Here is a 16,446-nt window from a genome sequence, read left to right as displayed (position 1 = left end):
TACTGTTCTGATATATTCAGACTTTGTTCTTTACTTTCTCCGTCTTTATATGTAGAAGATATTACGTTTTCTCCGTCATGTTGTTGTTTCCATAGCAACAACAACTTCCTGTCAACTCGCCTTCAAAATAATATATTATATCCTTTTCAGTTTCACAGAACACAAATTGGGTTATTTACATAATATGTTTACATGATTTTGTTGTGCAATAAAACAACCAGATGGACACACGATAAAGGAAATGTTCAAATTCGGCTGTGATCGTAGCAACATCGGGCCATTCGTGAGGGCATCTTAAGCCATCGTATGACCGCCGGTGGAGTTTCTCAGGCTCCGGCAGCAACTTTGTGAGCGGAGGCAAAATCTTTGGCATGCCAAAAAATTGCCGAAGGACCTTGCGAAGGTTCATTTTCGTGTTGAATTCGTGTGTCAATGTTGCCCTTCGTAAGGCCATCGTGAGGGCATCTTGTTATCATCGGTGCCATCGGGCATTCGCCCCGATCAGAGTGAGGGCGAATGCACAGATGATAACACGAAGATGACACGACTTGACGAGATGCCCTCACGAGTGCCTTACGAAGTTGCCGCTCACGAAGTTGCTGCCGGAGCCTGAGAAACTCCACCGGCGGTCATACGATGGCTTAGATGCCCTCACGAATGGCCGATGTTGCTACGATCACAGCCGAATTTGAACATTTCCTTTATCGTGTGTCCATCGGGTGTCCATTTCGGCACAGTGTGACAGGGGCTTTACAGTGGGGCAGTGATGACGTGTTGTTGAAGGAGGAACATCACAAGCACTTCCTCCACAGAAAGCAAGGAGAGTTTGAAATTGGATTTTAGATTATAGCAGGAAACAAGGTCTGTGGCAAACATTTGTTTATGATGCTTACATGTTTTGTTTAGCAGGATAATGTCCACATATTAACAACATTTTAATGAATTTTTGAAAGTGTAAATGCAATTACCAGAAGTAAAAAAAATAACGTTAAGCAATAAACAAACTGTCATATTCGCATTGCTGAGCATTACCATTGCTCAGCTAAAGGCGGCTAATGTCTGCTTGATGACCTTTAGTGGTCTCATTTAGTCACTTTTAAGCAACCGCCTTTCCTAAAACACATTGAGGCTTCAGATGTTCACCAGTGGGGTATTTACTGAAATACATTTTATGTCGTGCAACAAAACATGAACATCTCTTCTGTTTGTGTTAACCACAGACCTTATTTTGGAAATCTAACCAAAAACTAATTATATTGACTTTGAGAGTGAACCGGAAAGTGCTAAAAATGCCAACAAATTTTTCGACTCATTCCTGCACCAGTTTTTGCTCTCAGATTAAATCAGTAGATTAATTATTCTATTTAATCCCTTATCAATAGTTAGCCCTTTTCGAAGAAGCCCGTTAGACAAAATATAGATATTCAAATAAATCTTAATGCTTACAGTACATTGACCCTAAGGAGTGTTTGTAACCAGCGACCAGTGTTTGATGTTGTTTCTGTGGGGAGTCACTCTGAGCCCTCACCTCTTGCCACAGGGCCTCCTGGCCAGTGAAGGCCAGCGGCAGGTTGATCCCATTGAGAGCCATCCAGTCTATCTCTCTCTCCCATCTGGGCCAGTCCCACCACACAGAGGAGTAGCTGAACGTGCACACGTTCTGGTAATACCGGAATCTAGATACAAACACACAAAAAACTGTTATTTTAAAACTGTCTTAAATAGGCCCACAGGCGATAAATACTGAACAGGTATGAACAAATAGAAATAGTAATCAATCATCCTAAACTTTTTAGAGCTTGAGCCATTGTGGACTAACAATCCAGTATGCTGACCTCTTATTCAACTGTGACCTTTGTTTAAACTGTCCCTCACATTTCCTCCAACTTTATTACATTGTGGAGGAATAATGACAAGCAGCCAGTGTTTGGACAGTTAAATGCTTCCCCTTGGACTGAAAATAAAACCATAACCTACAGTCCAGTGCAACTGTGCTGACTTCAGATATTCTCAGACAGGTTTAATGTTGAAACCTCATGCCCTTTATTGTCACTGTTTCATTACAACACTAATGTGATGGGAACGGAGACAATAGAAAAGTGTCCAGATATATTCTTAAACAGATTCCTTTTGACCATGGCCATTTCTCACACCAACACTGCTGAGTGTTCGTACTACACCTCTTTGTTACATAATTGTGTAACAGATATTTTAATTGTCAATTTCTATTGAATTTGTTGCTAAAACAATGTACAGTTAAATCAAACAGGCACTGTTGTTTTTAAGCCTCAGTTTGCGGCAGCTGCTAAATAAGCCAAGCTTCCAACTGGCTCTTCGCCATCAAGTTATACTCATGGGAAAGTAAAGTGTGCCATGCCTGCATGGCTTCTTCAATCTAACGACTGTGCACATGACATTACTGGTGTGAACTGATGCGGCTCTAATGCACAACCGATAATTGAAAGGAAGGGTACTTTAAAGGGCCCGGCCGCAGCACAAGTGTCCATAGTGCTCACAGTAAACAATGAAAAGTAATGTTTGACAACGCTCCATTTGTCATGCACTCATGGGTTGGGATTTGCTTTGTTGCAGAGGAGGGGGCACCCACACACTGCCATCATAGAGTTCAACACATAGACATCACATGGCACACATTGGAGGGCAGCAGTGTGAGTGAATCTGGTGGGAAAACAACTTTTGCAACGAAGTTTTTTGCTGACGTCAGTACATTTGCAATCAAAGCGTACGGGTTATACAATAGGAGAAATATAAAATGCAACAGCCACACCATTGTTCGGCTTTTGACTACAAAAAGCACAATCTTTGACTCAAGTTTACTTATCAATACTAAACCAAAATTAAATTATACCTCCTTTGAAAGTCTCGTTTTTAGTCTTACGCATCCGACCTGGAAAACTTTGCAGCCAATCTTATTTGTTACAGTGTACCGTGCACTAGGTCCTTATTCAGAATTATCTGAGTTTTTATCAACTTTGGTTCTTAAAACAGACAAAGTAATTATCGTAGGTGACTTTAATATTCATGTTGACGATGATATAAATAGCCTTACTGTTGCATTTAACTCTATATTAGATTCTGTTGGTTTTCGTCAGAGTGTAAATAAACCAACCCACTGCTATAATCACACTCTCGACCTTGTTCTGACTTATGGTATTGAAATTGAGCAACTATTAGTCGAACCGCATAATCCTGCTTTATCCGACCATTTCTTAGTAACTTTTGAAGTACTGATACGAGACTACAAAGCATTAGTCAAAAGCTCTTGCAGCAGAAACCTATCTGTTAGTGCTATAGCCACGTTTAAGGAAGAGATTCCACCAATACTTAACTCGATAGCATGTCTGCATGTAGGGGAGGAAACTTATACAAAATGTACACCACCCCAAATTGATCATGTTGTTGATAGTGCTACAGATGCACTGCGAATAAAATTAGACTCTGTTGCTCCTTTGAAAAAGAAGAAAATAAAACAACATCGATTAGCTCCATGGCATAATGCCGAAACCCGCAAAATAAAGCAAAAGTCGAGAAAACTTGAAAGGATATGGCGTTCCACTAAACTTGAAGAATCTCGTTTAATTTGGCATATTACTCTCAATGAATAAGAAAGCACTGCGTAAAGCGAGTGCAGCCTACTACTCTTCATTAATAGATGAGAATAAGAATAATGCAAGACTTCTTTTCAGCACTGTAGCCAGGCTGACAGAGAGCCACAGCTCCATTGAGCCTTCTATTCCCATAGCACTCAGTAGCAATGATTTTATGTGCTTTTTTAACGATACAATTGTTACTCTTAGAAACAAAATTAATGACCTCTTGCCTTTGACCAGTATAGTGTTATCAACAGCTCCCGGAAACGTAAGTTTTAATATTACACTAGATAGTAAACTAGAATGCTTTTCAGCCATAAACCTTCAACAATTACATTCAATGATTCTCTCTTCTAAACCATCAACGTGCATGTTAGACCCAATTCCAACTAAGCTGTTGAAGGATGTTTTTCCATTAATTAGCACTTCTTTATTAAATAGTATGAATATGTCTTTATTATCAGGCTATGTTCCACAATCATTCAAAGTAGCAGTGATAAAACCGCTTCTTAAAAAGCACAACCTCGATCCAGAGGTTTTAGCCAACTATAGACCTATTTCTAATCTTCCGTTCCTCTCAAAAATTCTTGAGAAAGCGGTCGCAAAACAGTTGTGTGATTACTTAAAAAAACAATGATTTATTTGAAGATTTTCAGTCTGGCTTTAGAACACATCATAGCACAGAGACAGCTCTGGTTAAAGTCACAAATGATATTCTAATAGCCTCAGACAAGGGACTTGTCTCTATTCTTGTTTTGCTCGATCTCAGTGCTGCATTTGATACTATCCACCATGATATCCTATTGCAAAGACTAGAGCACTTAGTTGGCATACAGGGAACTGCTTTAGGCTGGTTTAGGTCCTATCTATCTGAACGCTCTCAGTTTGTATGTGTCAACGATGAATCTTCCACGCAAACCAAAGTTAGCCATGGAGTGCCACAGGGCTCAGTGCTCGGACCTATTTTGTTCACATTATATATGCTTCCGTTAGGCAATATTATAAGGAATCATTCTGTAAATTGTCATTGTTATGCGGATGATACTCAACTATTTTTATCAAGACTGCCTCAAGGACTTAAAAACGTGGATGACCTTAAACCTTTTGATGTTAAACACGACCAAAACTGAAGTTATTGTACTTGGCCCGAAGAATCTACGAAACAAATTATCTAAAGATATACTAACTATGGATGGCATTAATTTGGCCTCCAGTGAGACTTTAAGGAATGTGTTATATTTGATCAGGATTTATCCTTTAACGCCCACATAAAATCAATTTCAAGGACCGCCTACTTCCATCTACGTAACATTGCAAAAATCAGGCATATCTTGCCTCAAAACGATGCAGAGAAACTAGTCCATGCATTTGTTACTTCTAGGCTGGATTATTGTAACTCTTTATTATCAGGGAGTACCAAGAAGTCACTCAAGTCGCTTCAGCTGATTCAAAATGCTGCGGCTCGTGTACTAACCAGAGTTAGGAAAAGGGACCACATTACTCCTGTTCTGGCTGCCTTACACTGGCTCCCTATAGAACACAGGATAGAATTTAAAATTCTTCTTCTCGCCTACAAAGCCCTTAATGGGCAGGCGCCATCTTACCTTAAATAACTCATTATACCCTACTGTCCTACTAGGGCATTGCATTCCAAGAATGCAGGGTTGTTGGTTGTTCCTAGAGTCTCTAAAAGTACAATGGGAGCCAGAGCCTTTTCTTATCAAGCTCCACATTTGTGGAATCAGCTTCCAGTTTGTGTTCGGGCGGCAGACACCCTATCCGTTTTTAAGAGTGCGCTTAAGACCTTCCTTTTTGATAAAGCTTATAGTTAGGGCTGATTAGATTCAGCCCCTAGTTTTGCTGATATAGGCTTAGTTTGTTGGGGGACATCTTACTTCTTCCTTCTCTCTGTCTATACCTGTGTACTCTCATGTTCCGATTAACCCAGCTTCCCCACATTTCTTTCTTTTTGGTGTCTATATACGCCGGGATCCGGAGTCATGGATGATCCTGCGGTCCTGAGTCCTGGATCGCGAGCGCTGGATCTTGAGTCGTGGCTGTGGTCCTGGATCATAGGTCCTGGATGGATATCCTCGTGGATTCATCTTCCTATTATACACACATGCATTTCCAAATATTTGGACTACCTATGTTGCAAATGTATTATCTTTTCAATTTACACACGGCATCTATTGCACGTCTGTCCGTCCTGGGAGAGGGATCCCTCCTCTGTTGCTCTCCCTGAGGTTTCTCCCATTTTTCCCTTTAAACTGGGTTTTCTCCGGAAGTTTTTCCTTGTACGATGTGAGGGTCTAAGGACAGAGGGTGTCGTATTGTCATACTGATATTCTGTACAAACTGTGAAGTCCACTGAGACAAATGTAACATTTGTGATATTGGGCTATATAAATAAACATTGATTGATTGATGATAAACAAACATAACTGTAATAGGGATACTTTTTAATAATGTTACATAAAGTTTTTTTTTGTTTTTATAGCACATGCAACTATAATTGTTTTTTCTATCTAATCTATCTATCTATTGTAGCATACTGTTGGCGCGGAGTGATACGTAGTGGTGTGTGTCTGGATAGATGTACTGTATTACCATGGCTGAAGACGTATTAAGTCAATAAAGTTGCCTTATCTGAAATTAAAGCAATGTCTACGGATACTTCATTAATCTCCATGTCATCAAGTCAGTTACACACATAAAGGAATATTACATCTACAAAACTTGAATGTGAAAGTACTAACTTATTGTATTGTTTTATTATTTGTTTATTTTTTAATCATTCAATTACTATAGACACATAAGCCTACTCTATAAGAAATATGTTTTTATTAAAGGTCACCCATTATGCAAAATCCACTTGTTCATGCCTCTTCTACATCAACATGTGTCCCCTCAGTGTAAAGAGATTCTGAAAGTGTCAGGTAAAAAGATTCTCTCACTTTTTGTCCTGATCCATTTCTATAAAAACCTGTCTGAAAACGAGCTGATCAGATTTTGGCCACTTTATGATGTCATAACGATTTTTTGGCTTGTGTAACCATTCGCCAATCTCCAACCAAGGTAATTTGTACCTATTTATTAAGTATCAAACCGATATTTTTAGTAACTATTTATATTTAAACATTGTAGCCTTTCTTTATTAAATAATCTTTAAAAATGTATTTTAACATTCTGGTAAAGTGCATTTAAGTGATGACCCTGATTATTGCTACCATCTCTGCTTTATCACTGCTTTTATGGATGTGTTCTTATGTATGTACTGCAGTGAGATATGCCAACTGAATTTCGTTACACTGATGTGTGATGACAATAAAGATATTATATTCTATACTATAGTTTAATCTTTAACACATCACAGGTCTTTGTTTAGTGTGACCCAAAAAATAAGAAAAAAAAGCACGAAAGCATAATTTGATGGAAATACTAATTTATCTCAAAAGTACAACAAGTACAGGACTACTACTGTTTACCTCCCCAATCTTTTTTTTTTGTATTGAATTGAAAAGTAGAAATTATAAATGTAAGAATAAAGATGTGGACAGTTTGAGCTGCTGAATCAGCATTCCCACAGTTATAAGTATCCGAATGACAGACAGTCAGAGAGAGTAGTAACAAATACCGCTCGCGCACTGCGGTCAAGCCAGCCTCCACTTGGAAAACACAGTCAAGCCAGCCCGCACGTGATATTGGGGTGCGCGAATATTAGAAGCATTACGGTAAAATCCCAGCGCTTATTCGGTCAATAACAAAAGCACCTATAAAAACAAACCAAACATATTAAATTAAGAAATATGTACTATATAATGTGATCAATAATTATTTAAAACAAACTACGTATAACTACCACGAGTAAATGTAAAATGTAAGGAGTTTCAAAATAAAAGTCCTTTGAAATCTCATATTGAAATCTCATATATGAGCTATCAGCCCTGTGTTTAGATAAGAATAAAACGAAATCTCTCCCCGATGCAAGACTCATCTCACTGCAGGGTGATAGAAGGACACCCCATCTACTCACCCAGAAAAAAATCAGGACATTCTGATGTGGAGTTTCAAAATAAAAGACCTTTGAAATCCCATATATGAGCTATCAGCCCCGTGTTTAGATAAGAATAAAACGAAATATCTCCCTGATGCAAGACTCATCTCACTGCAGGGTGATAGAAGGACAGCCCATCTACTCACCCAGAAAAAATCAGGACATTCTGATGTGGAGTTTCAAAATAAAAGACCTTTGAAATCCCATATATGAGCTATCAGCCCTGTGTTTAGATAAGAATAAAACGAAATCTCTCCCTGATGCAAGACTCATCTCACTGCAGGGTGATAGAAGGACAGCCCATCTACTCACCCAGAAAAAATAAGGACATTCTGATGTGGAGTTTCAAAATAAAAGACCTTTGAAATCCCATATATGAGCTATCAGCCCCGTGTTTAGATAAGAATAAAACGAAATCTCTCCCTGATGCAAGACTCATCTCACTGCAGGGTGATAGAAGGACAGCCCATCTACTCACCCAGAAAAAATCAGGACATTCCTCTATGTACAGAGAATAGCCCATAAAATATGTGGTCAAACAACCTAGTATTATGAATGAAGTGTGAATGAATATGTGGTGCTAAAGTGTTTAAGTAGTTTTGAGTCCAGTTCTTCACAGGAGAAATTAGGTGTTTTGCACTTTAGGTGTGTGGTTTTGTGAATTGTGTTTAGTGTTCTGAGAAAGTGAGCAATTTAAAAAAAGATGTGTGTTAGCAATCGAGAAAAATGTAACAAATTGTACACCTTGAAAACCATCCATTACAAAATAATAATATTCAAAACTAATAAATCAGAATATACACTTTAGCAAATACCACAAGTAAACTATAAGGACTATAATAGTGCATTTCTGTCTAAAATTTGATTTCACTTTTACCTCGCCTGCTCCTTTTTGTTTTTTTGTCCTCAATATCTGCCTCCCTTGTTTTAACACTGTGTTTGGGTCCTACCTTACCAATTTATTTTTGAAACTATATATCAGAATGTCCTGATTTTTTCTGGGTGAGTAGATGGGGTGTCCTTCTATCACCCTGCAGTGAGATGAGTCTTGGATCAGGGAGAGATTTCGTTTTATTCTTATCTAAACACAGGGCTGATAGCTCATATATGGGATTTCAAAGGTCTTTTATTTTGAAACTCCACATCAGAATGTCCTGATTTTTTCTGGGTGAGTAGATGGGCTGTCCTTCTACCACCCTGCAGTGAGATGAGTCTTGCATCAGGGAGAGATTTCGTTTTATTCTTATCTAAACACAGGGCTGATAGCTCATATATGGGATTTCAAAGGTCTTTTATTTTGAAACTCCACATCAGAATGTCCTGATTTTTTCTGGGTGAGTAGATGGGGTGTCCTTCGATCACCCTGCAGTGAGATGAGTCTTGCATCAGGGAGAGATTTCGTTTTATTCTTATCTAAACACAGGGCTGATAGCTCATATATGGGATTTCAAAGGTCTTTTATTTTGAAACTCCACATCAGAATGTCCTGATTTTTTCTGGGTGAGTAGATGGGGTGTCCTTCGATCACCCTGCAGTGATATGAGTCTTGCATCAGGGAGAGATTTCGTTTTATTCTTATCTAAACACGGGGCTGATAGCTCATATATGGGATTTCAAAGGTCTTTTATTTTGAAACTCCACATCAGAATGTCCTGATTTTTTCTGGGTGAGTAGATGGGCTGTCCTATCACCCTGCAGTGAGATGAGTCTTGCATCAGGGAGAGATTTCGTTTTATTCTTATCTAAACACAGGGCTGATAGCTCATATATGAGATTTCAATATGAGATTTCAAAGGACTTTTATTTTTGAAACTCCTTACATTTTACATTTACTCGTGGTAGTTATACGTAGTTTGTTTTAAATAATTATTGATCACATTATATAGTACATATTTCTTAATTTAATAGGTTTGGTTTGTTTTTATAGGTGCTTTTGTTATTGACCGAGTAAGAGCTGGGATTTTACCGTAATGCTTCTAATATTCGCGCACCCCAATATCACGTGCGGGCTGGCTTGACTGTGTTTTCCCAAGTGGAGGCTGGCTTGACCGCAGTGCTCGCGCTCAACTGCCTCACAGTATCCCGTGCGGAATAGTGAATAATAAAATAATAAAAGTGAATAATGTAAACAGAATTTTTGTGAAATAAAAGTGGTTTAGTGTATTGGATATATGCCAAATGAAAAACCTCCTGCTAATGCTTCTTTAAAGCTGTGTCAGAGTAAACTAACAGTGTGCTGAGTTCACTGACCTGTGCTGGGTGTTGATGCGCAGGACGCCGGTGACCCTCGGAAGAGGACGGGGCACATCCAGCTGGTCACCGGACCACGAAACATGGCAGTTGCAGAAATATTTCAAATAGTTGTAAATGCCAGTAGCCACGGCCACTCCGCTGCTGCCTGTAGCGTATATCTTATTGTTCCTGGTGGACCTGAGCTCACACACATCCAGGCTGTCGTTGGAAAGGCTCCGGTTGACTGACACTATGAACTCCGTGGACCTGTTCCCCAGCAGCCGCTTTAGCAGCTCCACCACCGCTCTGCCCTGGCTTTTGTCGCTGGCTTTCGGGTTTAAGTGGTCTAGAGTTGGGAACTTACAAAAGGCCGTTACAAAAAGACAAAACACGACAACCAGCGCCAGACTGTGTCCGCTTCTGTGTGACATTTTGAACCCCTGACCAATTAATCCAGTTTCCCACCGAAGCACAGGTTTAAAAACAACTTTATTTATTCATTTGCATATAACCAGGAAGCTTTGGGTGACTGAAATGCTGCGGGCCAATCAAAGAGAGAGCTGTTGCCGTGTATAATTTACAGCCAATCAGAGGATGCAGTTCGTATTACAAACCACTCCTATGAGAAACCAGTTTGTCATGTGATCAATCTGTATATGATGGGAATATTACAAAAGTGGCCAAACTTCAGGAGCAAGCTTGATGTAATATGATCATGTCATAAAACCACAATATCAACCTGATCATCGACTGCTTACTTCCGAAACCGTTAAAACAAGATTGAAATAAATCAAGACAAATAAATAATCAATAATCAAGACAAATAAATCAAGACAAATGGTTCTCAAGTTTGCTTGTAAAGGGTTACTAGCATTTAGTAGGCTACTTTGGTACAAATTAGAATCAGGCACTTCTGATAACTGCTGACACAGCCATCAGTCAGACATGTCATGATGTCTTAATCAGCAGTGCACATGCATACACTTTCTGCACAATAAGCGCAGTGATGCCTCTAAACAGCAGAAGATTACAGAATGAAACCAGCAAACTGTGTGCAATGGCTACTGATCAAACAACCACATCAAAATCTTTATGAGGTCAAACACCTGTATTTATTTACATGGCGATGTTAATGGAAAGCAATAACCTACCTCCAATACTGAAGTACAGTTTTAATGTACTTCTCGTTTTTTTTAAGTTACCAGCTCCAAGCTTCACATAATAATTCAGCATACTTGCCAAGTGGCTAAATGTGTTATGTAGCAAAAAAAGTAGACTCATCAATACAGTACCTGGTTCAACAAACCACAGTGGGATATCATTCATTATAAAACACTTTTATTTTCAAATCCCCAATCCCTACATTTAACTTCCAGCAGAAAGTGGCACAATAAGGATGTGAATACAAAGTACCCAAACAGGCCACTGGCTGCACATAAGCAAGCAAAGACACCAGGCTAGAAAAGTCAATTACACTGAGGACAAACATAAATTAAATTGATTTAGAGACAAGCAGGAGAAGAACGGATGAGCACAAACACATGAAATAACTGCTGGCGTAAACATCACAGTGCGTGTTCGAACACCATCAAAAGTGTGTGTTTTGTTTACCTATCAAGCAAAAAGCATAAGACGCAGAAAGGTATACACTCAAGTCATCAGGTTTTATTTGGTTGATTTGGACTAATCTAAACTTATTTCACAGTGAGTTTTCTTGAGGTTTATGGTGTTTACTTCCATTCTGGGTGAGTTTTGTTTCTCAAGGTGATTAGACATTCCTTAGTGAAGGCTGTTAGTAGTGCAGAGTCAAGACAATGGCTTTAAAGTGTCCTGTATGGACCGTGCTGTCCCTTCACAATCCACAAGGCACAGACAGATCTACAAAGCCTCTGTACGTCAAAACTAAAAGACTACTGAAGTGAGAATTTAGAAAAAGCTTATTATGCAGAGCATGCATTCTTCCACCACGAGGACGCAGACCTGCCCGATGATTGGACTGGACCTTTCAGAAGCTGTGGGGATAAATGATCCACAAACACTTCTGACTGAAATAACTATTACACAGTCTGAGGTATGAGCATTCTCCCAAAGGAATCCACTGACAGATGACAAAGCTGGAAGACAGCACACACCTCAAAGTAACATTTGACAACATATATTCATAGACGGAATATGTTTAAGATTCTCTATGTCATAAACATTAACTGAAACTGTCACATTGAGACTTCTCAAATCAATATAACATGTTTTAGTTTGAGCCAGTTTAATGGATCCACTAACTGATTCCAATATTTTATTAATTCATGTTGAACATTCACTGTACAGTTTTTTTAGTCAAGTTTAGGCTCAGGTTAAATGACAAGCTTACTTTGGGTTAACACAAACGTTAAGCTGAGTGCATTAGATGAGCAAAAAAACACAAAGGTCACTTCAATGTAATCTGTTACCCCATGCTTGATAATAAAGGATGTACAGTGAGAGGGCAGTCTGGCTTCCAAAACAAGATGCATTTCATATGAACATGGCTCTGAGCAACTATTCAAGAGGGACATCCACGGTTTCTAGGGCAGACAACTGAGCTATATGAAAGAGATCATTAAGTAGAAAAGATATTGGTGCCGAAATCCAAGAGCACTGACTGTAACATCGAAACTGTCCACATGGAAAGATAATCCATTTTATGCTCATTAATGTAAATGTTGACTAAAAAAACAACCAGAAGATGCAAATAACAATCATAATAGGTGGGGAAATAATTATCCAAGAACAATCACAACAGTTCTATATCCTGCATTCTGTGGTAGCTGAGACCCAGCATGAGGCCACTAATATTAACACTAATATCCCATGGCCTGCACTATATCACATAGCAATGATAGATTATATAAACTCAGTTTTCTGAAAAAATACTCTGCTATGATTGGCTAATTATTTATGTGCAGCACACATGTGAGGTCAGGAGTAATACTGTAGTATTATATTTTTCTGACAAATTATTAATCTCCATGACGTTACTTTAACACTCCCATACACCCATTAAGTAAGAGGTGGTAATGTTGCAATGAATGCAACTTGACTGAGAAGCGCTCCAAATGTTTTAGAAAGAGTTTAGAAAGACCAACTGGTGATTGTTGGAGATTCCTTTCCATATCTCCAGATTTCAAATGTAAATGTTGTATAAACATTCACCAAGGCAACGAGCATTAACTCGACTATAACAGATCCAGGCACAGTAAAACGTAGCTAATTTGAATTCTAATTTGGTAAACCCCAACTATATTCTCACGGATATTGTCTTTATGTAAACAATTGTAATCAATAAATATCCCTCTAAATGATCGTGTTATATCACCCATTGTATTTAAAACTCCATCTGACAAAATATGACTTGTGAGTTAAGTCTTTAAATCAACAAAACACTTATTGACTTTATAAGACTTTAAGGTATAGTAGGCTAAAGGAAATTCATAACATGGCTGTAATATAAAATATTATACAAAAGCACCAAAAGATAGTTTGGAACCAGACTATGCAACCTTAGACCTCATTAATCAAATCTGTCTCCAAAGGAACTCATAAGTGATGAACTCCCCCTTGATTAGTTCAAAACGTGTGTGACCGGTAGCTAATGTACGCTAATGTTAGCTTAGATACATATTGCTGTGTAGCTCACAATACCAAATGTGTTGTCTGACCCTTCTACACCTGTACTATTGTAACACCATGTTTTAGCATGTTACAAAGACATATTGGTGGTTTTACTACAAAAGTAAATGTCAGATTTAAACTCATCAAGTCCCTGCGGCTGCTGCTGTGTCACTTAGCATCTGCCTAGCTTAGCTGTGGTTGACAACAGGTTCAGCCAAATTGCTGTGAAAAACGGTGGGGATGGTTTTAGATGCGATTTGACAGATTAACTGTTAATGTATTCCTCCTACTGCTGAGAAAACGTTTCAGAACTGAAACAGTATACAGTTGATTGTCACAAAACGATGCATCAGTGTGCACTGTTATAAGTTGTTTTTCACATTCAGCATAATTTGTCGATATAAAAGTGTGTGTATATTTGAAACCTAACTTTTTGTTCAATCTATTTCCTTATAAAATATATATTTTAACATATTGACACTTGGATTGTTTGATAGTCATGTTTACTTGCTAACATGCTAGCACTAATGCTTGTTGTTTCTTGCCTTAGCTGGCACATAAGTGCTTTATCTGGTTCAGCTTAATAGCGTGCAACATTGACAGATTCAGCATGGTGTCTTTGCGTTACTGGCACGCTCATGCTGTGCAAGACAACAAACACAACGGGGACCCAGTTATTGAATCATTAGTGCTAGGTGGTCAAGAAGGTAATCTTCATGTGCGCTACATGTTTGAATTCATCCTAAGGATCAGTGAGCTCCAGAGGCGATGGGTCAGGCTGGGTCAAGCTATCGGCAGAAACTGCTTTGTCTGCAATTTTCCTAGTGGTAAAATAAGGAATTGCACCTTCCGGATCTGTCATTTGATGCACTTCGGCCTTAAAATACTTTTCACTGTAGACTTAGAGGGAAAGATAACTGTAAATCAGGCGATCATTCTTTTCTGAAGGGAAATAGACTCCCCACCAAAACATTTATACAGCCCTTATTTCAAAATATGTCCTATTAGTCGTACAAAGGGCCCCATGGATGCAGAAGATTCAATTGATTTTGCATCCATACCAATTTGGCTGTATGCACTACTGATCAACTTTCGTATTAATAACAGGGGCCCTGCCTCTAACTCTGCAGCCAGTCTCTTTATACATCAGCATCTGGGTTTAAACTTAAACCACCTTATTTAGTTTCTGAAAACACATGTCTTAAAAAATTTCTCAATGTCCAAGCCACAACTAAGCCAATGACGTACTAGCAACCTAACTAGGAAACACATTGGTTGTTTCCTGCTTGTTGTTCTATTCATCTCACTCTGCTCCCTCTATGAGCCTCTCTTTAAAATAACAGACTTAAAATAATCTTGGAAAACTTACATTTGCCATCATCCTGTAAATACTTTTGGTCACAGAGGTTGAGATTCAGCTAAAGTGACGTATTTGATTTATTCTGGATTGACTGAATACAGATAAGAATTAGCGACACATAATCCCAGTAATGGAGAACATGTAGAATGTTTCAGCATTTTGTCACCAATGTTAAATGTGTAGATGAAGCAAACCTTGAGAATGAAAAAAAAGCTGGTATGACTGCTGTACATTTCTAAGCAGACTTCTCCTTTTGCCAGCTAAAAGCTAAACAGGCACATATGAATGCAAAGCTTACGTACAAACTGACTGTATTTCATGTTGAATAAATCCAGACCGGAACAACACATCAACCCTGAGAAACTACGGTAAGTGGGAGAGGACATTAAGACCATCACATGTCTGTAACATTGCTTTCTGATAGTAGGTTTACTTTCTCAACAGAGACGGATATATGACCAGACCTTCTTTTCACACTAAACCCCTATGGGGAGCTGAAATACATTGTGATGTGGATCTGCCAGAGCAGCCGATGAACACACAGACGTTTCTCTGTGGCTGCAGTTGCGGGTGTTTCTGTAAGATAAGATGGAGAAGACCTGAAGGTGTACGCAGGTTCAGGACTGCTGACTGCTCCACTGGTTGGCCATTGGCCTGCGGAGCAGCTCATCCACATGGCGTGCCACGTCCATCGTGTCCTCCAGGTCGAAGTCTCCCTCTGCATCCAACATGGTGTCACTCCTGACAGGACGACAGTAGAGACGCAGGCCACATTGTCATGAAGGAGGTTCATTGGACATTTATTGGGTTTTTTTCTGTTGGATTTTCTACAGTGTAATTGTGAATTATCAGGTAGAACATATCATAAGTAAGTAATCAAAGAAACCCAGACAACGCAACAGAGTCAAATATATCTCTGTATCTTTAGAAAACTGGTATATATATATATATATATATGTATATATATATATATATATATATACACACACACATACCCACATGTCTGTATGTAAGCTGCCATGAAACACACACTTCATATTGTCATCTTTTAAGATTACGAACCTGTTAAACAATGCTAATGCTAATATACACGTCCAACAGTTAGAAAGCATCAAAAGCATGCATTACTCAAATCCATCAGTTAAAAAAACACAAAGACTCCAGCATTGTCTCTTTTCGCTCAGTTTTGGTCTCCACCATCTCCTGAGGAAAATATCTGGCTCATAAGCTGCTAAATGCGTCACTATTTTCAACAGCGTTTTCCTTGCTTTGTCTGTCTGCTGTTTCCTGGCATTTTCTCTGAAAACAGCTACCAGCTGCTGCCGAAAACAACTGTATGACAGCATTACGTAACCCCAACTAAATGTAAAGCCAGACAGCTGAACAATAAGCTGAAACTCACTAAAGCTCAGAAAAGCTGAGGGAATCTGAAGGAATCTGCGGTCATGTATTGTTTATTGATTAAAGTCACTTTTAGTAGAGGCTGCAATACCATTGCAAAACAAAATAAAGTGCCAACAAGTACAAGCACTGGGAAT

General features: G+C 38.8%; 2 protein-coding genes across 2 annotated transcripts in view; both read right to left on the bottom strand.

Annotated features, from left to right (window-relative positions):
* The window catches only part of naglu (N-acetylglucosaminidase, alpha), a 28,126-nt gene extending 17,009 nt beyond the window's left edge, over positions 1 to 11,117 (bottom strand). The window contains exons 1-2 of the mRNA XM_034107199.2: positions 9,919 to 11,117; positions 1,529 to 1,676 (exon numbers count right to left, since the gene is read on the bottom strand). Of these exons, the coding sequence (XP_033963090.1) occupies positions 1,529 to 1,676; positions 9,919 to 10,331 (561 nt within the window). The 5' untranslated portion in view covers positions 10,332 to 11,117. The remainder of the gene's footprint in view (positions 1 to 1,528; positions 1,677 to 9,918) is intronic.
* A 104-nt stretch (positions 11,118 to 11,221) lies between these two features.
* LOC117465138 (signal transducer and activator of transcription 5B-like) overlaps positions 11,222 to 16,446 on the bottom strand; it is a 44,084-nt gene continuing 38,859 nt past the window's right edge. Inside the window, exon 15 of the mRNA XM_034108054.2 lies at positions 11,222 to 15,649. Within this exon, the coding sequence (XP_033963945.1) occupies positions 15,526 to 15,649 (124 nt within the window). The 3' untranslated portion in view covers positions 11,222 to 15,525. The remainder of the gene's footprint in view (positions 15,650 to 16,446) is intronic.

This window comes from Pseudochaenichthys georgianus, chromosome 19, assembly GCF_902827115.2.
Source record: "Pseudochaenichthys georgianus chromosome 19, fPseGeo1.2, whole genome shotgun sequence".
NCBI classification, from domain to species: Eukaryota; Metazoa; Chordata; class Actinopteri; order Perciformes; family Channichthyidae; genus Pseudochaenichthys; species Pseudochaenichthys georgianus.
Note: the sequence above shows the minus strand (reverse complement) of the source record. Positions and strands in the feature narration are given on the sequence as shown.